The sequence below is a fragment of the Mauremys reevesii genome, linkage group 5 (genome assembly GCF_016161935.1).
Source record: "Mauremys reevesii isolate NIE-2019 linkage group 5, ASM1616193v1, whole genome shotgun sequence".
Classification (NCBI taxonomy): Eukaryota; Metazoa; Chordata; order Testudines; family Geoemydidae; genus Mauremys; species Mauremys reevesii.
The window spans coordinates 35802847-35829276 of record NC_052627.1 but is presented as its reverse complement, the minus strand read 5'-3'; the positions used below and the strand labels follow the sequence as shown (position 1 = coordinate 35829276).

The 26430-nt window shown below is 49.0% G+C and overlaps 2 protein-coding genes and 1 long non-coding RNA gene across 5 annotated transcripts in view; 1 reads left to right on the top strand and 2 right to left on the bottom strand.

Annotated features, from left to right (window-relative positions):
- Positions 1 to 5233, bottom strand: part of LOC120406147 (all-trans-retinol dehydrogenase [NAD(+)] ADH4) — a 55459-nt gene extending 50226 nt beyond the window's left edge. The window contains exon 1 of one of the 2 annotated variants that reach the window (XM_039540497.1): positions 5092 to 5233. In XM_039540497.1, coding sequence (XP_039396431.1) covers positions 5092 to 5115 — 24 coding nt within the window. In that variant the 5' untranslated portion in view covers positions 5116 to 5233. Of the gene's footprint in view, positions 1 to 1745; positions 1835 to 5091 lie in introns of those variants that run through there. The other variant, XM_039540499.1, reaches the window with a different exon arrangement.
- Positions 5234 to 8845: 3612 nt separating this feature from the next.
- Positions 8846 to 17055, top strand: LOC120406594. 2 transcript variants are annotated; one of them, XR_005599381.1, is made up of 3 exons: positions 8846 to 8973; positions 14966 to 15055; positions 16739 to 17055. It is a non-coding gene; the product is annotated as an uncharacterized LOC120406594 (long non-coding RNA). The 2 variants fall into 2 exon arrangements; XR_005599380.1 differs by having other exon boundaries at positions 16349 to 17055.
- A 2932-nt stretch (positions 17056 to 19987) lies between these two features.
- On the bottom strand, positions 19988 to 26108 carry LOC120407187 (alcohol dehydrogenase 1-like). The gene is given in 8 exon segments (XM_039542680.1): positions 19988 to 20241; positions 20333 to 20622; positions 20698 to 20958; positions 21046 to 21265; positions 21352 to 21439; positions 21684 to 21825; positions 22038 to 22139; positions 25742 to 26108. Coding segments are annotated over 8 exon segments (1146 nt in total). The 5' UTR covers positions 25760 to 26108; the 3' UTR covers positions 19988 to 20216.
- Between the last annotated feature and the right edge of the window lie 322 nt (positions 26109 to 26430).

The window sequence follows — 26430 nt, the reverse complement described above, 5'->3', positions numbered from 1 at the left end:
ATTAAAATTCTTATCTAACCGGTCTATAGAATATCAGGCTTGGAAGGGACCTCAGGAGGTCATCTAGTCCAACCCTCTGCTCAAAGCAGGACCAATCCCCAAACAGATTTTTCCCCAGATCCCTAAATGACCCCCTCAAGGGCTGGACTCACAACCCTGGGTTTAGCAGGCCAATGCACAAACCCACTGAGCTATCCCTGATCCCTATCCTCAGAGGTTAACAATTTTCCTCCCTCCTCCTTGTAGGAACCTTTTATGTACTTGAAAAGGTATGTCCCCTCTACGTAGTTTCTTTTCCAGACTAGAAGTCTAGAAAAGATGACCTATGAGGGAAGATTAAAGAAACCCAATTCCCTCCACCACTCCCCCGCCCAATCATTTCTCTTTTCTGGACTTCCTCCAATTTGTTCACATTGTTCCCGAAATGTGGTGCCCAGAACTGGACAATACTCCAGTTGAGGCCTAATCAGCACAGAGTGTAGAGTGGAAGAATTACTTCTTGTGTCTTGCTTACAACACTCTTGCTAATACACCCCAGAATGTTTGCTTTTTTTGCAGAGTTACACTGTTGACTCATTTAGCTTGTGAGCCACTGTGATCACCAGATCCCTTTCTGCAGTACTCCTTCCTAGGCACTCATTTCCCATTTTGCATGTGTGCAACTGATTACTCCACTTAGGAACACTTTGCATTTGTCCTTATTGAATTCCATCCTATTTACTTCAGGCCATTTCTCCAGTTTGTTCACATCATTTTGAATTTTAATTCAATCCTCCGGAGGACTTGCAACCCCTCCCAGCTTGGTATCATCTGCAAACTTTATCATTGGTTCTATTCAATATCTTCATCAATCCCTGCAGGATCCCACTTGTTATGCCATTCCAGCCTTACTGAACCACTGTTCCCAGAGAGTAGTTATGAATTTTCCAACCTGTTATGCACCCATTTTATGGTCGCATTTCCCTAGTTTAGGCAAAACCAATATTGTTTATAATGTACAAGTAACCTAAAACCCAAAGGGTTGATGTATTAAAAAGACAATTGGATAAAGATAATCTGTAATGCACAGAGGTAAAGACCTAAGTGAACATGGTCCCAAACTGGAGAAGACACTGGACCTGAAACTAAAGGACAGGATTAGAGCACCAGATCAAGGGATCAGATGAGGTCACAACTATCATGGAAGGACTTCCCAGTGCATAGTACTTGGGTCCATTTACCAGTTCCATCTTGTCTGTTAATGTCTGGAAGAAATTTGTGCCCAGATGCTATCAGTGACAATGGTGGTCTGAAATTGTCTCAACTTTGGGTGAATCTTCACCTTATTTTAGTTCCCAGTTTTTACAGCCAACAGCACTGAGCCAAATCACTCATGAAAATGGCTTGTACAAATAAAGTTATTCAGTAAAAATCTTAGCTAATTACATCAAAGGCAGTGTGCCAGATCCTCAGCTGAGACAGGTTTATGCTTGTTGCAGCTGAGAAGAGCAGGGGTAAGAGCACAAAAGTGGTGTGTAGGCCACCTGTTTTGCCTTACTCTATTCTATAGAGTTTGAGTTTTTAGCTCCTCCTTCCACACCTGTGCCAGTTGGCAGCATGGATGGGTATAAGGGACAAACATGAGGTACTAGTAGTCTTCCACCCCCATTCCCACTACATACTGCACCCTTTTCTGCCTGACCCTTACCCAATTTGTAAAGCTCCCTGTGCCCCCATTTTCACCAGTAGTAGTGTGTTGCACTGACCATATCAGAACTGCTTTCTGCCCTACTTGTCACAGGTGACAAGGGATCCTGCTCTGAGCAGTCACCTGGCCCACCGATCACATCCAGGTGCCAGTCAATGTGTGGTTGGAGTAGTGTCCTCTACAGCTTCTCCTGGAATGGCAGGAACAGTCACTTGTACCAAGAAATTTCACTGAGCCGGAGGAGCAGATTCCAGCCAAGGACCAGAATGAATTGAGCACTGATTTTGTAAGCAAGTGAGGTGAAACTTGGGGGTATGCAAAACAAGTCAGATTCCTGAAAGGGGTCCAGTAGTCTGGAAAGGTTGAGAGCAGGGAGAAGACACCCTCTTAACTATAAAGGGAGGTCTGACCCTCAAATAAGCAAGAGTCAGTTACTTGTATATGGTATTACTATACTATTAATACCTTAACTTGCCTAACATTGCTGAATCCACAATATTGTTTCCAGTACAGTTTTGAGTGGGAGCCCTGGGTGGCCACTCAGTTGTGGCAAAGCAACAATGGACTCTATGAAAAAGTAATATTGCACCATGTCTGTGGTAATAATTTCTCATGGCCTCTACAAGTCAATTTTTTGACAGTTAGCCCACAATTCAAGTACAGCCTTATGTACTACAGAAGTGCATTGAGTGAGGTCTTGTATGAAAGCCTGAGATAGACATTTCTAAATATTAATCACCAGTAGGGTGACCAGATGTCCCAATTTTATAGAGACAGTCCCAATTTTTGGGTCTCTCATATAGGCTCCTATTACTCCCATCCTGATTTTTCACACTTGGTGTATTAGCACTATGAGGAATTATAAAGCATATCCATACTATTCACCTGCAGCCATCTTTCTGTTGCCAGTCTTATCTTTATGTAAGCCCCACCTGTTCCCTCACAGGCGAGAGCTTGCTTCCAAATAGTGACCTCCTCATGGCCTAAGTCTCTCCCTTATTTGCTGCTTTAGTGGACCTGCCTGGCCTAAGTCAATCCTCTGAGGTCCTGTGTGGGGAGTAAACCCCATCACAGGGGCAAAAAGACATTGAGTTATCCATGATTTAGGGGACTCAAGGGGCCTGTCTCAAATCACAGACCATAGGGTCCTTCAGCCAAGGAGGTTGAAGTCTCTGGGAAGTGAATGCAGTTGAGAAACCTGCTTCGGGGAAGATTAAGTTGCTGAAGTTTGTCCTAGCAGCACATGTACTTTTGTTTGTCACCCTTTCTAGCTTTACTCCTTATACGTGGAGTCATTTAAACCTTTGACCTAATCTTTAGTGCACTTTTATTTACTATAAAGCAATTCAGTGCTGTGATTACATTTAGCATTACCATTAACCAGTTAATAAGCTATTGATACCATTTCTTTAAAGGACCAGCAAGCTTAATTTCTGAGCGTGTTCCAAGAGAAGGTGGGCCACTGCAGGGAAACATCTCTGGGGAACTGAGGAGTAGGGGTTCCTGTTTGTTAGTAGCAAAGCAAGGTTTGGAATGGCAGCGTCCTGAAGAGTTTCCTAACAGGACAGACAAATAGGGTGACCAGACAGCAAGTGTGAAAAATCGTTACCCTCCACCCCATCATAGGAGCCTATAAAAGAAAAAAACCAAAAACCAGGACATCTGGTCACCCTACAAACAGGTACATCAGGGAGCTGTGACACAACTTAGCCGTGGCAAAACTCTCACTTGCTGAGAGTGAGAGGGGTAACATAGTAATTCACAATTCTGGGAACCTTGGCTGATTGTCACATTGGCAGCTGGTTTGGGGGAAATTCAGGAGTGTGTGTAAGTAAAATGGGTGGTGGAAGCTAGGGGGTGACTTACATAGGCACCAACTCTGTGGGTGCTCTGGGGCTGGAGCACCCACAGGGAAGTTGGTGGCTACTCTGCCCCCACCAGCAGCTAAGTTCCCCACCCCAGCACACCTCACCTCCACTCCTGAGTGCACCATGTCCCTGCTGCTCCTCCCAGCACTTCCCACTGCAAAACAGCTGTTTCACAGTACAACAAGCTCTGAGAGGAAGAGGGGAGGAGCAGGAACACAGCATGCTCAGTGGAGGAGGTGGGGAAGAAGCAGGGCAGGGACTTTGGGGAAGGGGTTGGAATGGGGGGGAGGGGCGGTGTGCAGGGCAGGGGTAGAGTTTGGCACCCACTGGTACCAGCAGAAGTCAGCACCTCTGGTAACCTGCATGCTCGTTCACTGGCTGTTAGTGAACAGGTTGTGACCATAGATTTTAAGGCCCCCAGAGCTGCAGGGCCAGGATCACACAACCCCTTACTGGTCTGGGTTGAACCCCCAGAACATCATACCTCCACACCAATAGCCCCTCTTGCTCTGGTGATTCAGGCCAGATTTTAATATCTAGGGTATTTGAAGTACCATGCACTGTCTCCCTGGATGTGTCATGCATTGCTACATCTTTGTGAGTTTGGACTGCAGGGCTGAAGCCACAGCATTGTCACACCCCCATCCCCCTACCAGAGTCCTTCAGTCTTCTCTCCTCCATCCAGGCCTGACTCTGGTCCAGCCCAAAAAGGTCCCCAGGCAAGATAGTTATAAGTCAATAATTTTATTGATAGCTGACAAACCAGTATTATAGCTGAAGCTACATCTCAAAAATAGCTTCATGACTAATTATGCCCCATACCCAGGCATTTCTTGGCCAGCAGAAAGGCAGCAATAGCCTCAAGCCACAAAGAGGCCCCACTATTTTGAGATTAATTGGGTTGAGGCCTTACACTGGGTTTACAGGGAAGTCATTTTGCCTAGCACCTCAAAGGGACCCATGATGAAATAAGCATGGGAAAGGTGACCCAAACCCTTAACAGGTGGTCATTAGACAAAGGGCATGAAAAAAACTAGGGCTAAGAGTGGGGGAAAGTAGAGACCTATATTCCTTCAGTAGCCAGGGGTCGTTTCGCCCAGCAGTTACCTGGAACCCAGGACCAAGAAGCTAGATGAGAGGGATTGTGGTTTGGCAGTGTCCCTCCCCCTGAGTGGGAAGCTACTCCACCTCACTACACCCCTGGGACACCACCCCTTACCAGGAATTAGAGGTCAGGTGGGACAGTGCAGACCAACAGTCTCAAGGAGCCCAGGCCCTTAAGCAGGGCAGAACACTCTAATATTTACCATCCTGACTCCAGCAGATAAACTCAGGCTTCTGATCTTAAGAGCTGCCACCCCAAGGTGGGCTTGGCAGCAGGGCATAGGGGGACCCAGGACCCTAACCATGACAGTGTTCCACCCCTGGTTCAGCAGGGAGCCAACCAAAACACACTGACCAGTATTCAGTCAGTCACAAAACTGAGCTATAGTCAGCTGTCCCTGGACCACTTCCTACTCTCCCACCATAAGGTACCTGCAGCTCAGGGTCATCCTCCATCTCCTCAAGGTATATAGGAGGTAACAATCCCAGAAACTCTTCTGCTGGGTTAGTCACATCCTCAGGCAGGGCACAGTGCAGCTTCAGGCTCAAGAGCAGCCTGGAGACATCTGCTACCTCCCCTGGCTCAGGCTGAGCTACAGTAGAGGCTCCGCCTTTTATATTTCCTGTCCCATACCTTACCTTCCTGCAGGAGGGTTGAGCCACCCTGGTTCCACCCACCAGGAATCAGAGAGTGGTCCCTCCCCCTGCAGCTCAGTGGGAGGCCACTCCATCTCAGTATGGGGCAGGGGGAACTGAACCCTTGTTGCATGGAGAGGTCAATCACACAGGGCACTTAAAAGACTAGGTCCCAAAGATGTGAAACAGACAGTGACCTGAGCCCATATTTAAGCATGGTCCTTGAGCTACAGATATGTAATGACAGATTTCAGAGTAGCAGCCGTGTTAGTCTGTATCCGAAAAAAGAACAGGAGTACTTGTGGCATCTTAGAGACTAACAAATTTATTTGAGCATAAGCTTTCCTGGGCTACTGCCCACTTCATCGGATGCATGCAGTGGAAAATACAGTAGGAAATATATATATATATATACACAGAGAACATGAACCAATGGGTGTTACCATACACACTATAAGGAGAGTGATCAGTTAAGGTGAGCTATTATCAACAGGGGAGAAAAGGAACTGTTTGTAGTGGTAATGAAAATGGCCCATTTCCAGCAATTGACAAGAAGATGTGAGGAACTGTAGTGGGGGGGCGGGGGGGGGGGGAATAATAAGCATGGGGAAATAGTTTTACTTTGTGTAATGGCCCATCCACTCCTAGTCTTTATTCAAGCCTAATTTAATGGTGTCCATTTTGCAAATTAATTCCAACTCAGCAGTCTCTCGTTGGAGTCTGTAATGGATACCCAAATCATTTGTTTGGAGGCGAAGGACCTTGATCATTATTTACAGGGAGGTCCTTCTACATGGTACTTCTAGGGGGCTTAAACCCACTGAAACAAGTGTTTAAGACCCGAGCCTTTGTTACAGGGGAGCAGGGGCATGCATGCAGTGTGTCTCCATCCTTTCTCCGGGGCTTTTTCTTCCCTTCTCTTTTCCTGCCATTTCTTTGGTGCTTCTGTGGTCTTGTCTGTTTTGTCTTTAGAGTTGCTAGAAAGAGAGCAAGAGAAAAATACAGACGATTAGGTGTGGACTGAGTGGATATCATGATTTCAGGGTCAATTTAGATTAATCTGACAAGCGTCTCCTGCCTCCTTGAACCCAAACTCCTAGTCTTCAATACCTGTCTGTGTACCCGGGGGGAGCAGACTGGCTTGGGGTGGGGGAATCTGCTGGGCTGGAGATCTGCTCCTGTCATCTGCTTTGGGGGTAGAGACCCCCCCCAACTCCCTGCCATAGCTGCCCAGATGGGTTAACCTATAAACTGCGGGGGCCTGAGACCACGGTACTCCTTTGTTGTTCCCCACCCACTCCTCTCTGCCAGAGGCTCTCTGTGCCCCACTTCTTCCACCCTTCATGCTGGGACCCCCACCCACCCTGGGGAGCTCCTCCTCTAGCTTGGAGTCAGTTCTCCTCCCCACATCGGTGTGCTCTGATCCAGTTCTCTGCCCTCCCCCACCCAGGGCTGGGAGCCAGCTCTCTCCACGTCCCAGGCTGAGACCCCCCACTCCTCCCTGCCCTGTGCTCATTCCCCCAGTCCTCCAGCCATCCACTGTCCCTGATCAGCCAGGGGAAACCAGGATCTCTGCACATCCGGTTGGGATGCAGGCCCCACCCCCATTCGGGTCCCTCAGCACCATCATGTTCTGGGGACATGAGAGAGACGGGAGCCTGGACACATGGGTCCCATTCCGACCACCCCCACTCCCAGGGGCTGGGAGCTGCAGAGCCCCTAAATGAGTCATCCCAGATGTCTGGGTCTCATTCCCTTCCCCAGGAGCTACAGAGCCCCTGTGGAGCTGTCCTGGATGTCTGAGTCACATTCCCTCCCCATGGGGCTGGCAGCACTGTCCTCCCTCTCCCAGGAGAGCTGCCTTGGACACCTGGGTGGCTGGATCTGTTCCCCTTGCTGCACCCCCAACCCCCAAAGAGCCCCCTGGAAAAGTTCCCAGCTTCTCCAGCCTCCTCATACCCAAACTGGCACCAATTGGTGACTGATATCATGTCTGACCTTCCAGGAGAGCAGGATCACAGCCAGTCCAGAGCATGACATCTGCATGGGTGCTAGCTCCAATCGGCCCCAGGGCAGGGAGGCAGACTGGCTGGCCTGGGAGTGTATGTGGGGGGGAAATGGGACATGGGACCTTTCCTCTGTAGGGGATGCCAGAGCCAATCCAGACCCCAAGCAGGGGGACTGGCTAGCTCGAGGGGGTGGGGACAGGGACATGGGGACCTGACACTGAGGGGTGCTTTGGGGGAATTTACTGATACACACAGATGACTGGCTCCTTGTAGGTTCTGTACCCAAGTCTCTGGCTCCCGAACTGGGCGTAGCGATGGCACAGGTTGTACCTGCCCAGGGAACATCACCTCATTCACCCCCTGCCTTTCCCCACCCGAGCCAGGGGTAGCACCCAGCTCCTCTGTTCAATAGCCCACTAGACCCATCCCTTTTGAGAACCAGGGATAGAACCCGGGCATCCTGGCTGGGCTCGCTACCCGGTGAGTTCCTTCGCTAGGGCCAGGACAGCATCTCCCATGCTGCCTCGGGCCTGCTGCACCATGGCAATGTCACAGAGCACCAGGATCTGCATAGACGCATGCTGAGCAGGGGGGCGTGGGCAGCCAGGCACCTTACTGGCTTCATCAGCGCCTGCTCCCCGGGCATAGCCCATGACAGACCCATCCCTCCAGAGCCAGGCAGGTTCCTAAAACCCCCCAGTGGAGCCAGGTCAGTCTCAGAACCACCCCCCAGCAAGCGCCTCAGTCAGTGAACTTATCACCCACACATTGGCCACTTGGCCTCTCCAAAGCTGTGCACATTGAAGGTACAGACTTTGAAGGCGGCCCAGGCAAGGTGCACCCTGCACAAGAACAGGAGCAGGGTGAGAGAGTGTTATAGGAGGGAGAGCCTCAGGCAAGCAGGAGAGGGCCTTGTGGGTCAGTGCCCAGGCAGGAGAACAGCGATCTGGCTCATTGCTGAGTAGGCGGCTGGAACATGGGTCCTTTTGACTGGCAGATCCCAAGACATTAAGGGGAGAGAACAGACTGGTCTGTGCTAAACCCCCCTCCCCCCCAGACCCTATCCAGGTCTTGGGAGTCCTGGCTTCTAGCCCCCCCCACTAGTCCCCAATCCAATCCCAGAGCTGGGGATAGAACATGGACATCCTGGTTTACAGCTCCCCCCATGAGCTGTGGTGCATTCTCCAGCTCTGGCCAGGTTTAAATCAAGATGGGATTTTTTCTAAGAGATCTGCTCTGGTTCAAGCAGGGATTAATTCAGGGCCTGAGTCAGACAGGGGGACAGATGAGATGATCACAGGGATCCCTTCGGGCTTTGAGATCTATGAAAACCTTGAGCTGTCAGCGGAGACCCAGGGCAGCTCATTGTAAGGGCTGACACCACAGTCATCATCAGCTGTGGCTGCCTTGGTAGGAGGAGGAGCCAGGCTGATCGCCAGGTGGACAGGGAGTGTCACCACCTGCAGCCAATCAGTGGGTAAAGCAGGGTCAGGAAGTTTATTTAAGGGCTGGATCTAGGCCGGGCTCCCTCTTATGGGGAGGGCTATGACAGAGAATCCCCTTCAGAAACTGTTCCAGCTTGCAGCAAGTTTGGGGGTTTCCAGACCCTCCCGCCCATCTGCTGGTGGGTGGGAACAGTCTTCTCATTTCCAGCCTCAGCTGAGCCCTGGTGAGTTTATCCCTGTTGGCTTTTGGGACAACATTGTCCTTTAGCTTCACTAGCTCTTTCCCTTCCCTGGTGTACTTACAGGGAGCAACCACATCCCTGTTTTTAGGCCAAACAAGCCAAACTCTTCCAGTCTCCTCTTGGAAGAGTGGTGGGCTGTTTCCCTGAGCATTGTAGTTGTCCTGCTCTGTCTTAGTTAGAATTTTTATTCGGGGACACGAATTGGACCTAGGATTCCAGATGAGGCCTGGTCCACAGCATTGAAATGTCTCAATAGCTCCTGGAAATACATAGCCTGGTACATCAGCTGAGCATCACCTGACAATGCCAGCAGGAGGACTACCCTGTGTGGGTTCTCAAGGAGGGGTGAGCAGAGACAGGGCGGGGGTGGGGGAGCCATATGGGCTTTGCTTGTTTTATCTGAATATCTGTGACTCGTGTGTGTGTTGAGGGTAAAAGTTACTGTGGTTAAACTCCTCTTACTTTGCCTGCTGTGCAGTCCCCAAAGGGTTAAATTATAAATCAGAGCACCTATGGGGATCCCTGTATAAACAGCCCCTATACCTCACCCCAGAGGTGGCTGCATCTCAGCACCAGGCAATGGGGGTGGGGGGGTCCCTGTCTAAACAGCCCCTGTGCCCTATTCCAGAGGTCTGAGGATTCATACCCATTCCAGGATATGTGGGCATTAACTGTTGTTATGCTGGAAGGTGATAATAGCTCTTTAATCTATAGACAATCACAGACCTGAGTGTGTGAAGAGCTTTTCTTTCCAGCTAAGCAGAAGGAGCAATTAAATGCCTCTTTGTGTAGAGATAGCTGTGAGCAATGGGGAGCCACCACCTAAGACACTGGACCACATGGTATTGTCAGTGGCTAGCGGTGTGGTGCTCTGCTCTTGTTCGCTGATGATAACAGTCGGCTGCATGCGTGTTCCCTCTGTGTGCTGCCCCGGCGCTGCTCAGCTGACACAGCAAACCCCGAGAGAACCCCCAAAGACCACAGACTCTGGTAAGGTACGAAGAAACCCGAGCCAGGTTTATTGTCAAACACAGGGCTTGGCTACACTTGAGAGTTGCAGCGCTGGTGGAGGCTTTCCAGCGCTGCAACTTAGTAACTGTCCACACCTGCAAGGCACATCCAGCGCTGCAACTCCCTGGCTGCAGCGCTGGCTGAACACCTGGTCTGCTTGGGGTATAACGAGTGCAGCACTGGTGATGCAGTGCTTCTCGTCAGGTGTGGCCACACACCAGCGCTGTTATTGGCCTCCAGGGTATTAGGAGATATCCCAGAATGCTTTTAACTAAATTACTTTATTTGTTTTTTTATGCTGCCTCTCTTTGTTTTGTTGTGAACTCGGGGCTCCGGGAGCTGCTTATCTAAAAAACAAACACAGCTCCTGTTTGCGGTGGTCAATCTGTAACTGACTGAACAATCAATTGAGATAACCCACTACCTTGCTGTGAATGAGGCAGGCAGGGGGATGAGTGTTTGCTTGAGGATAGAAACAGCGGGGGCAGGGGGAAGAAAGGGAGCCTGTTGGAGCAGCTGCTTATCTGGTCTGCAGGCTGTTTGCAGTTAAGAGTAAGGGGTCGGGAAAATGTTCTGATTTTGCAAGGCAGGGAGCTGATACACAGTGTCGGCTCCAAAAATCCACTCTCTCTCTCCACCACACTCCCTGTCACACTCCACCCCACCCCCTCTTTTGAAAAGCACATTGCTGCCACTTGAATGCTGGGATAGCTGCCCATAATGCATCACTCCCAACAGCGCTGCAAATGTGGCCACACTGCAGTGCTGGTAGCTGTGAGTGTGGCCACACACCAGCGCTTTCCCTACACAGCGGTATACAGCCAGCGCTGTAACTCCCAGCGCTGCAACTCTCAAGTGTAGCCAAGCCCACAGCACAGTAATAGTTTCCCGTAGACGCTACAAGACATACTACTAATTTGTGCCCCCTGGCAATGGACCAGCTCAGTCAGTGGCAGGACTTTCCACTGCCCCCTAGGCCAGACAAAGATGCATACTCCGGGACCTACTTTTATACAGTTACAGGACAGATTACTCATCCCTACTGACATATTGAAGTACAGCCCCTTGGCTCATTAGGGTGCTGTCTCCTCCTTTGATCATGTTGTTTCAAACAGATAGATCTATCCATCATGCTGTCTTTTTGACCCTGTCTTTAAGATGCACCTGCTTGTTCATTATGTCATGTCTGTGGAGTGTCCTGATGTCATCTTGGCACAAGTTCCTCTTATTAGCACTTATATGTGTGGACGCACCTGCTTCTATCAACCCTCTTCTCACCAACTTCTGTGAGTGAGGCCTGCCTCTGGCTCACAGCCCAGCTTTTGCTTAGCAATGCCTGGAAGTACTTTGGTTCAGGCTTCAGGCCTCTGACATGAGAGTTTATGTTTCAGGGCCTCATCTTACTACACATGGCACAGCCGATCAGAAGCTGAGGGGTGTCTCTGGGACTGGTTGTTCATGCAGAGGCTGAGGGATCGGCTGTGTTCTGGGCAGAAGGTTAGCAGACAGTAAAGGAAGCCAGGCCCCTGAAAGGAAGCAGAGAAACAGCTTCTTTGGGCATGGGGCGGGCTGGAGAAGCAGGCTGGGTTTCAGAGCAAGGAAAGGGCCTGGGTGGTGTGATTCCCTCGAGGGACAGGACTCTGTGTGTTCTCCATGAGTAACTTGGATTGTGCCAGATGGAAATAGTTCAGCACAGTCCCAAGTAACAGCAAACCACAGGGGCCAAAGGAGTTAGCATAATGTTGCTGATCATGTGTACCTCATAATTCCCCTCCGCACCCTTGGCGCTACCATAATGCTGCTGATGATGTGCACTATAAAAAGGGGAAGCTGTTACTGTAATGCTGGTGATAATGTCTACTTCATACTGGGGCACCTCCCAGGCGATATGATGATGATGGGGCATGCAAAAGGGGGGACAAGCAGAGGCACGCCCCCTCCCCAGTAGTTGTTGGAGACACTGAACTCCTCTGGTGGTGGGCAGAGCGAGCTCCTGCTGGAGCTGAGGCAGGGGGAAGAGAGGGAGGGAAGAGCATGCTTCTGCCAGAGTGCTGGTGGTGGGGGGTGCGTACAGTACCCCAACAAAAGGGGTCAAAGTTAAATTTCTGCACATGTCCCTGGATAATGTGCACTTTGTTCTGGGACAGGTGCTCCCATACAGGCGGTTCCCCCCAGGCACTATAAAAAGGGGAGCCCGTGGGCGCTATTGTAATGCTGCTGCTAATGTGCACTTGATAATGGCCTGCCTCGCCTTCAAGGTGCTACTGTAAGGTGCTGCTGCTAACGTGCATATCACAGGGTCTCCTCCTTGGTTTTGGGCTTCTATGTGCTACCCTAATACTGCTAATAGTGGCCATGCCATAAGTGATCGCTGATTTTGGTCAGCACTACTGTAGCCCACACAACAATAATCCCAAGTGGCCAAGCTGTGCTGGCTCCAGGCTGTTGCTGCCTTCCCCACCTTCAACTCTTTCTCGTTGCTGCTGTCAGATCAGCACCCTACAGTTCCAGGGGAGTAGGAGTCACAGCACCAGAAGAGCACAGCCCGCCTGGTGGGTTGCTGGCTGCAGTCACTAGAGAAAGCGTGATGGGGTGGTGCAGTGTCCGCTTCCTCAGCAGCAGCAGCGCAGCTGTTTGACTCTGGGCTGGATTTTGCTTTTGATTTCTTCTGTGTAATCTCACTGACTCCACTTCAGACTGGATTTTGATCTTGATATCCCCCTACCCTTTCTCTCCCCATTGGGTCATTCTGATTTTATAGGGGTCTGATCGGAGCACCATTGGCCACTGTATAGCCAGGTCTCAAGCCATTCAGGGACCAGGGCCCTTTGCTGAACTGTCACAACATGTTTGTAACCCATTGGTATTTCCATTGTTTTGGGGGCGTTTTTTAATTCACAGAAATAATTCTGCATGAAGAGAGACGCTGAGACCATGGCATATCTCCTTCTGGTCAAAGCGGTATGAAATGCCAGAGGAGAGGGTGGCCCTTATTTAAGGGCAAGGGAGTGCAAAGGAGCAACCATTTAAGCAGTGAATGTACCAACCATTTAAGGCCAATGTCCCAGGGTGGCCGGCTTCTTTAAGAGGTGCCAGGGTCTGGTCTATCCATGATGAGCTTTTTAAAGAAGGAACCCGCCTGTAATTAACCGCCTATGTGGCTGGTGAGCAGTGTTGATAAATTATAGCATTGAGTGCTTGGCTTTGCTTTGGTTTGTTATGAAATATATAGAAGAGCTCAAATAACCAATATCAGTCAGGTTTATTGCGAAAAGTCAATAATGGCATAGTACAGAAAGAAGAGTTCAATAAGATACCATGACAGAACTCGCCCCTGTATTCACATCCGACACACTATTGTAAAAATCTTTGCACAAAATACGCCTGCTTGGGGTACCACGTGAGAAGTAAAACTTGCTGGTCAATAATATCATGGTAAAATGTATGTAGCAACATTACATGTAAAGTTATGAACATAAGCTGAAATCAATACTATGTGTTTACCAGACATGTCTGGGGTGTGGGCAAACCTGTTTCTCAAACACAAAAGACAAGTTGATACACCAGGCAGGTGTCATCACCTATCAAGTGCAGTGCTGGACTAATGCAGGGGCTTTAGGGGCTGCAGCCCCAGGGCCCTGCAAGCCTGCTGGCCGGATGCGGCCCACTGCTTCTTTTCCTCTGGCCTGCGGCAAGTCTCTGTGCTGTGGGCCGGACGCCAGTCCCTGAGCATCCACGCCCCCCCTTGGGCTTGGAGCTGTGAGCGCCAGCTCGACAACGTGCCCCTGCGGCACCTAGGTGAGGGGTGTTCTGGGAATCTGTGTGTGCTGCCCCCAGCGCTGGTTCTGCAGCTCCCATTGGCTGGGTACTCCAGGAGCTGCCTGAGGTAAGCGCCTCTTGGCTGGAGCCTGCACCCCAATCCCCTGCCCCAGCTCTGAGCCCACACCCCCACCCCAAGCCCCCAGAGGCCCCACAAAATCTAATAGCCCCAAGCCCACAGGAGAGTTAATCCAGCCCTGATCAAGTGCTCATTGTTTGGCAAGGAAGCAGGGCAGGAACACACAGATCTGATCTTAGCAAATGACAGTATGAAACCTCTCCCCTACCAAACTCTGTCTCTCCTTGCTCTCAGCTGAAAAGAGCTTTTAACCAGGGGATCATGCTCAGGAACATGGTTTCCAAAGGGTGACTGAGCTATAAAAGAGGGGCAAAAACATCCCAAGTTATCTCTTCTTGTCCATCTCTCTCTCTCTCTCACTCACCTAAGCGGACAAAAGACAACAGCCATTGGACCTCGGGAGCAGATCCTGCCCTGTAATTTGGTTAGCAATGCTAATGAAAATCTGTGGTAATGATTTCACCTTGAATCATGTCTAGTTTAAGTTGAGTACCAGGAAGCGTTTTATGTTTGTCTTGTAACAATTTCTGACTATAACTTGTATTTTAAAAAAAACCTCTTTGTAGTTAAATAAACTTATTTGTTCTTTAATCACAAATCATCCAGCATTGTGAATTGTGTGGGAAACTCTATTTAAGGTGCTGTAGCTCAATGCCCTCACAGAGGCAGAGGCCCAAATATACAGACATTTCTACAGGGAAGACCGGGAGTGTGTCAGGATCACCGTGCATGTAGTAATTGAGGCTGCCAGGAAGCCAGAGCATGGTCAGCAGGGGTCAGAATTGCCAGATCAGGGCCCTGGCGATACACAGACATTCAGGGTGTGACCTGCAAGTAGTTTGGCTGTTTGTGAGCGGCCCTGCTTGGGAGCCACAGAAGCAAGGCATTGTGAGGCATCCCACGTTGCAGGGGAGGTCCTGTATTTCTAGGATGATTTTACAAGTTATAAAACTCTTCACATGTCACTAAAATCGAGCCCGTCAGTTGGTTCCAATTCTTTCATTTGTTACTCCTGGGCGAATTGTGCAGAATTTGTCCCTCACAAATTTCTTTGCTTCCCCACAGAAAAATGACTTTCTGATAAGGAAGCCACAAGAGCAGTCATGCAACCTTCCCCAGCAGTATGTTTTGGTGTCCAGGGCAGTCGGCAGAGAGGTAAATCATTGTGGGGCAGGGGGCAGGACTGGGGGAGACCTGGCTGGTAGCTCCTACCATGTGCTGGGCTCAGCTGCTAGTCCCATCTGGGCTGGGGAGGATGGGACTTCCTCTTCCCCTGCATGGCATCTGGGGTTGTGTCAGACCCACCCCCAGATTTCTCCCCAGCTGTAGGAAGGGATCACTGTAGAGGGAGCTACTCCCCCATCTGCCCAACCCTGTGCATCCAGACCCTCCTCACCTCATGTTCAGACCCTCCCCTGTGGATCCAGGTCCTCCTCTTGCAGCCAGATCCCCCACTGAGCTGCCTGCACCCAGACTGCCCCACCCAGAACCCTCTCAACCCGCACCTGGATCTCCATACACTGAGGCCACGTTTACACTTACCCGCCGGGTCGACGCGGCGAGTTCGACTTCTCGGAGTTCGAACTATCATGTCATGTCTGATCGATGGTCGAACTCAACTCGGCCGAACTCCGAGTTCTCCTCGGTACTCCACGGGAGAGGAGCGAGTCGACGGAGCCGGAGTCGCGCGGAGTCGCCGCCGCCGCGCCTGAGTCATTGTCATTCGTAAATTCATTCAGCTACCCAGCCACGCAGCTCGCTGAATCGCTGAATTCTGAACCGACAAGCAGGGCTGTGTGTAGACCAGGGCTAAGTCCCTTTAGACTTAGATCCTGCCTTGCAGAGTCTGCCTGCCCACGGCTGGTGCACCTAGCAAGGAGGGGCAGAGCCCTGGGCTGTTTCTGGGCCAGGCTCTGTCCTTGCGCTGTGTCAGGGTTGGGTGCAGCATCACCGCTGAGTCCCGGGGGGAGCTGCACAGTGATCTCCCACCTCTATGAAGCCAGTGGCCTGTGCTTCCCAATGCCAGGCGGGAGCATCCACATTTATTTGACAAATAAAATTTGCAGAATTTTAAAATACCGTGTACAGAATTTTTATTCTTTTGGTGCAAAATGCCCTCAAGAGTAACTTGTTCTATACCATTCATTCTCCTTGTTTTGGATACTAGCATTCCAGGCAGGGCCGGCTCCAGACCCCAGCGCGCACTTGGGGCGGCATTTTGCCGGCAGGCGGGTCCGGCGGACCTTCCGCAGTCATGCCTGCGGGAGGTCTGCTGGTCCCGCGGCTCCGGTGCACCTCCCGCAGGCATGACTGCTTGGGGCGGCCAAATTCCTAGAGCCGCCCCTGATTCCAGGTACTGACCCCAGAAGGTACCTCTATAGTTTGTACTGTGGCAAACTAGAAATGTATTTGGATTTTTGACAAGTGACCTATCTGCTTATGTCACAGGCCAAGCGGTACTATTGCAACATGTAGCTTACCTCCTTTGCATTGCCTGGATGTTCAGTTCTGCCTGCCTTTTGGTTACAACACAGAGCCATCCGAGGGCTTCTGCAATCCGTCTCCTGGGGCCGGGGGTTACTTGTTTGATGGGTTAACGAAGGGCTCAGTGGCTAGTCACAAATCCCTGCATTGACTCATTGCCACCGGTCTGGTGTCTGTGACAAATGAATGTTAATTGCACCTGGCAAGGGGGGATACAGAAACTTGAGTCTGTTATGAACATTCTGGTTCTCCCAAAGCATCTCAGGTGAGGTCTCATATAAATGCTGGGGACATACTAGTCATAATGCCTGTTTACATACAAAGTTTATGTAATAAGAGATGTGGCCTCTACAGAAAAGGACTGTGCAGGTGAAAACAAGCCATGGGGGATTATCCTGCCTTGGAGTAAAGACAATGAACATCAGAGGTATATGTAGAAGGCACAGAAGACAACCCTTCATCCTGCACTTGGCAAGCGAATGGACAGCGTGGGTCGCAGGCAGCCTCGGTTGAAAAGTCTGCAACAGACTTTGGATGAGAGAAATGTCTTCAGCCACGAGGTTAACCTGATAGTTTGTGTCTAGAAAGTGTGCTATGATGCTGGTTGTTTAGGTAATGACTTGTTTCCAACATTCTTAGTGAACTCTGTTCTTTGTTAATTTTATTCTTTTTCTGTAATCTCAGTGCCTGTGGTTAAGACAAGTGCTGGTCCTGAGTTGGCACAGGCTGGGCACTGCAGGGGGTGTGTGTACTTAGTGCCTCCTGTCCAGGGAGTGCAGTGTAATTAGAGGTGGAGGGGGTCAGGAAGTGGCTCCCCAGCAAGACTTCCTCATGCTAAGGGCAGGGGTGGTGGTAGTAGTGAGGTGCCTCCTGACCCAGGGGAATGTCAGTGTGATAAAGCACCTGCCCACTTGTCTTCTGTGCAACCTGCACTTCGTGCTGTACCCTTCTCCACCGTGTGGTGTCACATCAAGGGGAAGGCTGATGTCTGGGTTCTCCCTTCCACATGCTCTTTGTACAAGTTCAGGGGTAATAAAATAAAAATGTGACCCAGGGTTGGTTATTGCTGGCCTAAGGCCTCTGCTGGTGTGTGCTGAATGCAGCAGCCTCAGCCAGCCGGGGGCAGCACCATAAGCTGCTGGGTGAACGCACCGGTCTGGCACAAACCCATGGCCCAGGGGAGCGGGGGCTGTAGCTCATCAGGGGGGGGCCTGAGGCAGGCCCAGGTCGTGGAACGTGACTTCCCCGCTAAGAAACCAGCGTGTCTCGCGGCGTCGCTACGCCCGGCCGCACGGCCCACCCATCAGCCTCCGGAGCCACCGGCTGGTATGGCCGGCGCATGCGCATTGGGGAACAACGTCCCATTGGTCGCCTCCCCACCCAATGGCCGCGCGGCCGGGGTACAAAGCCGGAAGCAGCTCACGCGCGAGGGAGCGGCGGCTGCTCCAGCATCCAGAGCAAGGAAGAGGCCGGAGCGGCGCGTGTCTCGCTCGCTCGCTTCGCTGCGCTGCCGGGCGCCGAGAGCTCCACGTGCGCCCCCTCCCTCCTCCACCGCCCCGGCTCGCGGCTGGGGCCCCGTTCCGCTTAACGGGGTGTGGGCTGCCGCGTCGCTGCTGGGATTAGTTACCCTGGAGGATGGTCTCATGTTACATACACGCTTTGTTTGCAGATGCAGAATAGCTTCACACACTTGGAGGCATTTCATCGTTATTGAGTCACAAACTGACACTGACCATTTTTTTTCTTTCTTACTACAGATTGGCTGTAACCTGGGGGATAAACTTGCTCTGGCAGCTATTAATCATACATTGTTTGTTACCAATGGTGATTTTGCTTTACTTTACTTTTCTGTCAAGGTTCCTTCCCCACTCTGGCAGTTAGATATGAGGACCTGCATGTGAACCCCTCCCCTGAATTACCAGCTTGGATTTGGTTTTGCTGCCAGTTCCTTCCCTGGCTAGAACAAAACCTGAGGAGGTTGTGAAGGCTAGGACTGGATTAAATTCATGGTGGCTTTTTCTTTGAGTGCAGCAAAATCAAATACTTTATTATAAGAACATAAGAAAGCATGTACTACCGAAAGGATGTACTACCAACAGTGGCCAATGCCAGGAGCCCCAGAGGGAGCGAACCTAACAGGCAATGATCAACAGAGGCTAGGGACACCATTCTTACCCATTCTGGCTAATAAAACTGTGCGCTGTGTGAAGAAGAACTTCCTTTTGTTTGTTTTAAACCTGCTGCCTATTAATTTCATTTGGTGACGCCCCCCCCCCCCCAGTTCTTGTATTATGGGAATAAGTAAATAACTTTTCCTTATCCACTTTCTCAACATCTCATGATTTTATATACCTCTAGTGGGTGTATTATTCTCTATCCCCTTTTTAATGATTCCTAACATCCTGTTTGCTTTTTTTTGACCACCTCTGCACACTGTGTGGCCATCTCTTCAGAGAACTATCCATGATGTAGCTAAATTCATGTTGTATGTATAGTTGGGATTATTTTTTCCAATGTGCATTACTTTACATTTTTGCTGCCCAATCACTTAGATTTGGGGTATACATTGAAGTTGGGCCTCTATTATGGTGTCTTTAATTTGAATTTGTGTTCTTCCCACCACAGGGATGTTGAATGCTATTGTATTATGGTCACTATTTCCAAGCGGTCCTGCTCCTGCTATAGTTACCCCTAAGGAGACTCATACCTATATGTAGAAAGGCAGGCAACCCCAGCACCATCCTACAGTGTCCCCGAAAGGTCTCTACATGGTCTCTGAGGGTGAGGGCCAGGAGCTCCTTGCACCGACTGCACACTTGTCTCCTAGTTAATGTAAGGGTGGTTTAAAGAAAGAAGTTTTGAATGTAGTAGTTTGGTTTATAGGTTTCAGCCCCTGGTCGCTTAGCCAATTACCAGAGGCTTTGAGCTTTCAAACCTGCCTCCAACTGCCAGCCAGAGCACACAGTCCCTCAAACACACTTACCCCACAGATGCTGCATTAGCTTCCTCCTTCACCTGGAGAACACCCTGTTATGACACCTTATACCTTTGTTACAGACAACAACTGCATTTTGTTTATACATCATCTTATACATGAAAGGTTGCCCTTGCCTTGTATTCTTGAAACCATTCAGGTACTAAACTAGTCCAATTAAAGAGTATCTGGAACCTAAGTAATGAGATTACAACATCTTGCTGGTTTAACCAATCTATCCCTCATGTCAGGTGATCAGGCTGACACTTTATCTCTGGGCCAAGCAGAATTTAAAACTGTGTCAGAGGCTTTTTTTGGTGATTAAAGCCGGACCAGAGAAAAAATCAAAAATCAGTTCTCACTTTTGCTTTGGGTTCCGCAAAATCAAATAATAAAGTATTTCTCCAGTAATTATAATATACAATAGAGGGAGGGAGTGCCCTAGGTTATACATAAGCCATCCTGCTATCTTATTTTTCTCTTTTCTCACTTCTAGGAGACGCCAGGCTACATATTTGGTTATCAGTTCAGTTGCAAGGTCGTAATAACTTCTTACACAGTTCTTTTCTGCTTGCCTCACACAATCCTCACTTCTACAAATCTCATGTCATTAGGGTTACAGTGTGGCCTGACTCTTGCTAACTAACTTAATTCTTTCTTACTGACCCCCCCCCGGGATACTTTTAGAAATCTAGATCTGTTGGTGTAACTTGCATTATCCTAACAAAACATTTACTTTATGAATGCCTACATACTTGGCATAGGAGGATGGATTTCCAACAATTACCATTTCATTGATTTTAATAAAAAGGTCTTGAATCAGAATAATCCCATCCCACTGGTCTGAGAAGTGGAACCTTAATAGAGAAGGATGCTGCGAATGCTGAAACATAAAACAAAAGCAGGCAGTGATAATAGTTATGTTTGCTCAGCTGCATCATAGCATATATGTAAGTTTAAAAAAACCCACTCACCTCTTTCCTGACTGTAACAATTCAAATCCTTCATTGATTTTATCAAATGGTAAAGTGTGTGTTATTAGCACATCTGGGTTAAATTTCTTCTCCATATAACCAGACACTAATTTGGGGATAGAATCCTTGGTCTTCCAACCTGGAAAAACATATGATGAGTACTGAAATCACTAGTTGTTTACTCCAGATTTCAGCAGCATAGGGTCAAAGGATAGCTGTGATCCTAAAGGAGGTTCTCCAACCATCACACAGGTGCCAGAGCCCATGTGGCAGGATGCCAGGGCAGCTACCTGGTTTAAATAAAAAAGATGATAACATCACATGGAGTGAAACTTATGAAACAACTGCAGTGTATATTTACATACCATAGTATCTGTGTGTCCAATAACTTCAAAGGAATAGTCCACACCACAGCCAGTCATCTCAACCAGCACCTCCTGAATAGGTTTCAGGAAGTCCTGAGGGTTGATGCAGTCAGTGGCTCCTAACTCTCTAGCCTTGGTAAATTTATCTTTGTTGATGTCGATCCCAATGATCCGGGAAGCACCAGCTGATTTACAGCCAATAACAACAGAGAGGCCAACTCCTCCCAAACCAAAGATGGCACAAGTTGAACCAGGTTTAACCTGCATAACAACAAAACAGGGGACTTTGTAAGAATCTATCCATAGATTGAATTGTAGTCCTGGAACATAGGGGATGGGGGTGGTAACCTTGGCAGTATTGATGGCAGCACCATAACCAGTGGAAAATCCACAGCCAAACAGACAGACTTTATCCAGAGGAGCATCATCATCAATTCTTGCAATGGCAGAATCAGGCATAACTGTGTATTCTGAGAAGGTGCTGATCCACAGGAAATGGTGAATTGGTTTCCCTTTGCAGGTGAATCTGCTGGTCTTGTCCGGCATGAGGTTCTGGGATTCATAGAGGCTGTTAAGAGACATAATATATGATGATTAATATTGTCAGACAAACTGAGGGTGAGAGTCAGGCAACAGAAGTTGAAACAAACTCACTGTGTCTTCAGGCAACAGTTGGTGTCAGGATTCAAACAGGAGCTGCATTCCCCACATTGGGGAAGACACAGAGGGATGACTTTTTCTCCTGGGGGAGGGAAGAAAGAAGAATATCTTGTCTTTGTCAGTTGGTGATCGAGAAGCATTGTGCAAGGAATTTATTCACAAAGTTAAATTGTGGCTAAGCTTTGAAAAATTCAGTTCCAATACTGGATCAAAGAGGTGAAATATTTTTGTCCTCCCCTTTGCGTCCACAACAGTAATGGTCTGCTCCTGCACCCATTGAAGTTTTACCATTGACTTCAATGGGTGCAAGAGCAAGCCCTTCATACCTGGTTTCACACATGTCACTCCTTCTCCAATACTCTCCACAATCCCAGCTCCTTCGTGGCCAGGAATAACTGGGTAATCTATATTCGGAAAAGAACCTTTCAGAACATAGTCATCTGTCCGACAGATCCCTGTGGCCACTATCTGTATGGAAATGAAAGAACACATCTTGTGAAACTGAAGAGATGTACCCCTTGTGTCCAATAACATGACTGACACCTGGTAACTTTCCCCATTTTTCAATCAGATATGAAGCTGGATGAATATTTTTGAGCTTAGCTACTTGAAAACTTGAAGGGATCAGGAAACACATTTTAGCATCTTGTTTTAGACAACTAAAAACAAAAGTAGGGTACCTTAACACGAACTTCATGGGCTTTCGGAGGTGCAACCTCTACCTCCTCAATAGAGAGTGGTTTATCCACTTCCCAGGCAACGGCAGCCTTGCATTTTATAACCTGTGAAAAATATGGTTGATTACATTTATGTAGGAACTGTTATTAAATAAACATTTTCCCCAGCAGTTATTTACATTTAAAATATCTTTTGAGAATGACACCAAACGAGTGTGGACAGTGCATGGCCAATGCATTTGAGTCCCTTTGGAACTACTATTATCTGCGAAAAAGAACAAGGAGTACTTGTGGCACCTTAGAGACTAACAAATTTATTTGGGCATAAGCATTTGTGGGCTATATATATATATACACAGAGAACATAAAAAGATGGGGGTTGCCATACCAACTCTAACAAGACAAATCAATTAAGGTGAGCTATTATCAGCAGGAGGAAAAAAACTTTTGTGGTGATAATCAGGATGGCCCATTTCAAACAGTTGACAAGAAGGTGTGAGTAACAGTAGGGGGAAAATTAGCATGGGGGAAATAGTTTTTGTAATGACCCATCTACTCCCAGTCTTTGATCCCACTGAGGGTTACCAAAAGAAACTACATCGTCTGCTCAAGAAACACCCTGACAAAGCACAGGAACAAATGTGCACAGACACACCCCTAGAACTCCAAGCAGAGGTAGGGGTATTCTATCTGCTACCCAAGATCCATAAACCTGGATGCCCCAGCATCTCAGGCATTGGCACCCTGACAGCAGGATTGTCTGGCTATGTAGACTCTTTCCTCAGGCCCTACTGATGGATCAGTATCCCTGATAATGTCACAGAAAACCTGGTGGCTGAACTTTGTCCTCACCCACAACTATTTCACATTTGGGGACAATGTATACCTTCAAGGCAGCAGCACTGCTATGGATACCCACATGGCCCCACAGTATGCCAACATTTTTATGGATGACTTAGAACAACGCTTCCTCAGCTCTCATCTCCTAATGCCCCTACTCTACTTGCACTATCCACCAGGATTTCAACAGACACACCACACGATCCATTGTCTACATCCAAGCTCTAAGATACAACCGCATTTGCTCCAATCCCTCAGCCAGAGACACATACCTACAGGATTTCTAGAAACAGATTGACAGAGCCAGAAGAATACCCAGAAGTCACCTACTACAGGACAGGCCCAACAAAGAAAGTAACAGAACACCACTTGCCGTCACCTTCAGCCCTCAACTGAAACCTCTCCAGCGCATCATCAGGGATCTACAACCTATCCCTCACTCTCACAGACCTTGAGAGACAGGCCAGTCCTCGCTTACAGACAGCCAGCGGCCCCCCAACCTGAAGCAAATACCAGCAACCACACACCACACAACAAAAAGAGTAACCCAGGAACCTATCCTTGCAACAAACCCTGTCCACATATCTATTCAAGGGACACCATCGTAGGGCCTAATCACATCAGCCACACCATCAGGGGCTCATTCACCTGCACATCTACCAATGTGATATATGTCATCATGTGCCAGCAATGCCCCTCTGCCATGTACATTGGCCAAACCGGACAGTCTCTATGCAAAAGAATAAATGGACACAAATCAGACATCAAGAATTATAACATTCATAGACTCCAACGAGAAACTGCAGAACGAATTAATTTGCAAACTGAACACCATCAAATTAGGCTTTTAGCCCATGAAAGCTTATGCCCAACTACATTTGTTAATCACTAAGGTGCCACAAGTACGCCTGTACTTTTTTGCTGATACAGACTAACACGGCTACCACTCTGAAACCTATCTGGGGAAATTCTTTATCCTGTATTCAAGTAGACAATACTTTGCCACAATGAACAGGTGCAAAGTTATTAATCTAGTATCTTTCACTGCAAGGCTAGAAGTATCACCAGAACATCCAAGGGCAATCTAACAACAGTTTGAAGGCTCAAAGCCTTAAATCCTGTCAAGTACTGAGCATTAGGGCACTCAGCACCTCATCGGATTAGTCTTTATGAATTCATATCTGTAGAATTCAGCATTGCCACTTTTGGATACTCCTACCAGATACAGAGAAAATGATCCTGTACCCTGGGCTTCCAAGACATTTTTTGGGGGTAGGTGGAGTTTGGGATTGAAGTACCACTGTAACATTACTTCATAGTGATTTGCTTTTATTCAGACACATTTATAGAACTCTTCTAAATTAAAGAGCACTCATCAAAAGAAATATTTATACCTATGGACCTTTCCGTTTTGTTTGCCTGTATCCACGTTTCCATTTTCACATGATCTAGAAATTAGGGTTCAGATCCTCACCTCCGCCTTTAGACCCTTTTACATTGGGTATGGGGGAGGAGGGGCACAAAGAGTCCCTAGCACCCCCACATCTCAGTGCAGGCACCGTGGAGCTAAGGTTGCCATCCCAAGGCCCCTTTCCAAACACTCGCATGAGGGGGCTGCAACACTGCTGAGCTTCTGGAGGGTGCCACCTGTGCCCAAAGCAGCGCAGGATTGTGAGGGTGCAACGGTGGTTTAAAGCCACCTTAGCGCCAACACACAGAGCTTAAGTGGTTTCCTCAAGGTCATATAAGAAATCTTTGCCAGCGCTAATAATCTGAACCTAGATTTCCCAAGTTCCCACCCAGTCCTTTAATATGAGAGAAAACCTAGGTGAGATAATGTCTTCTATTGGACCAACTCCTGCTGGTGGAAGCTGCTTTCGGGCTTCACAGAGGTCCTCTTTAGGTCTGGAGAAGGTAACCAGAGTGTCTGACTAAATAAAATTTTCCAAAAAAGAGCTATTTTACATCACAGACCACCTGTGCTCAAAATGGCATATGATGCTACCAAACTATTTATATAATTCCAATATTGCCAGGCTCCAAAAGCTCAGCTACTACAGTATCTAATTAATAAAGCAAATAATTTACTGCTCTGCCGCAATAATATAGATGAGAATGCTAGCCCAGGGGGCAGCATGTGTATGGCATGCTGCAATAGAAAACTGCTTTTTTCTCAGAGAACTGTTCTCTTAAGAGAACTAAACGAAATATACAGTGAGAGTTCGAAAAGTCAAATGTGTGTGTGTGGGGGGGGGGGGGGAATCAAAACGATTTCCAGGTAATAACAGCAGAAATTCCAGATGGCAGCACCAGGAGACTATTCAAGTGCCGTGAGAGGTAGTTCTAACTGACTCAGCGTGGAGGGTCGTTTTTGGTCTTAAACACAACCGTTTTCTGTCCTAGCAGGATTAGTTTTCTGGTTTACCAGCCTGCCATTTCCATGCTGGGATGTGCCCGCCGGACTATGGCTGTTTCTACCCACTGCCTTCGGGGGCACTTACAAATCAAAGTCCCTGAGCACTCAGCTCCCCCCGCCCCAAACCACAGAATTGGGGGGGGGAGGTCAGGGCGCTCACGATTAATACAGCATTTACTGCGGCCAGCTATAAGTGGGGTGATTGATTAACGCTGAGTAAAGCTGCCGGGAGGCTGGCCCGGGGCTGCAGCTGTTTGGCCCAGCTGCGGCGAGGGAAGGCGCTGGTGTGGGGCCGTGGGACGGCGCTCAGCGCGGTGCCTGCAGCGACTCCCCCATTACCAGCACGGGGCCAGGCTCAGCGGCAGCAACACTTCGCAGCCCCGCCCGCAACAATCACCAGGGCAGCGGTGCGGGCTATTTGAAATACCGACGATCAGGCCCTGAGTCTTACTTTGCCGGAGGTGCCCATAGGGCGCGCGGAGAACCGGCCCGGCCCGGCCGCTCCCTCCAGGCAGGCTCCGCTTCCCTTTGCTCCAGGCGCAGATCACCGGCTCGCTCCTCCAAGCCGGGAGCCGCGGCCCTCCTGCCTCTGCTGCAAACCGACGCCGCCCGCCGCGCTCCTCCGCCAGCCCGGGAAAGGGAGCGAGGCCCGGGCAAACCAGCGCGTGGCAGCCGCCGCCCTCCGGAGGGAGGAGAGATCCAGACCCAGAGCCTCCACGTAGCGGTCAAAGTCTTCATCAGCTGCGCTCTCCGTTTGCTTTGCGGATCCGCTGACCCTGAAAGGCACCACGCGAGTCTCATCATTTGTTCCCTGGTTGAAAGGGGGCCGAGGGGGTTGCAAAATTACCACATTTCCTTACGTTTAATTAGCAAAACAACAATAAATAAAAGCAGAATCAGATTTCAGAATATTTGGCCTTGTGAAATTTGGAAATGAGAATTTAACAGTTCTGTTGTGAATAAACGCAGGGCAGCCTGTGATTGCAATTTAAATATGCACTGTCTTGTTCACCTAGTGCTTATGTAATGGCTAGCGCCAGGGTTCCTTTCAGTAAGTACTGGCCTCAGGCAGTGATGAGCTGCTAAAATCTTAACAACCGGTTCCCTATAAAAAGTTCTGATTTAAGGGATGTGCCACAG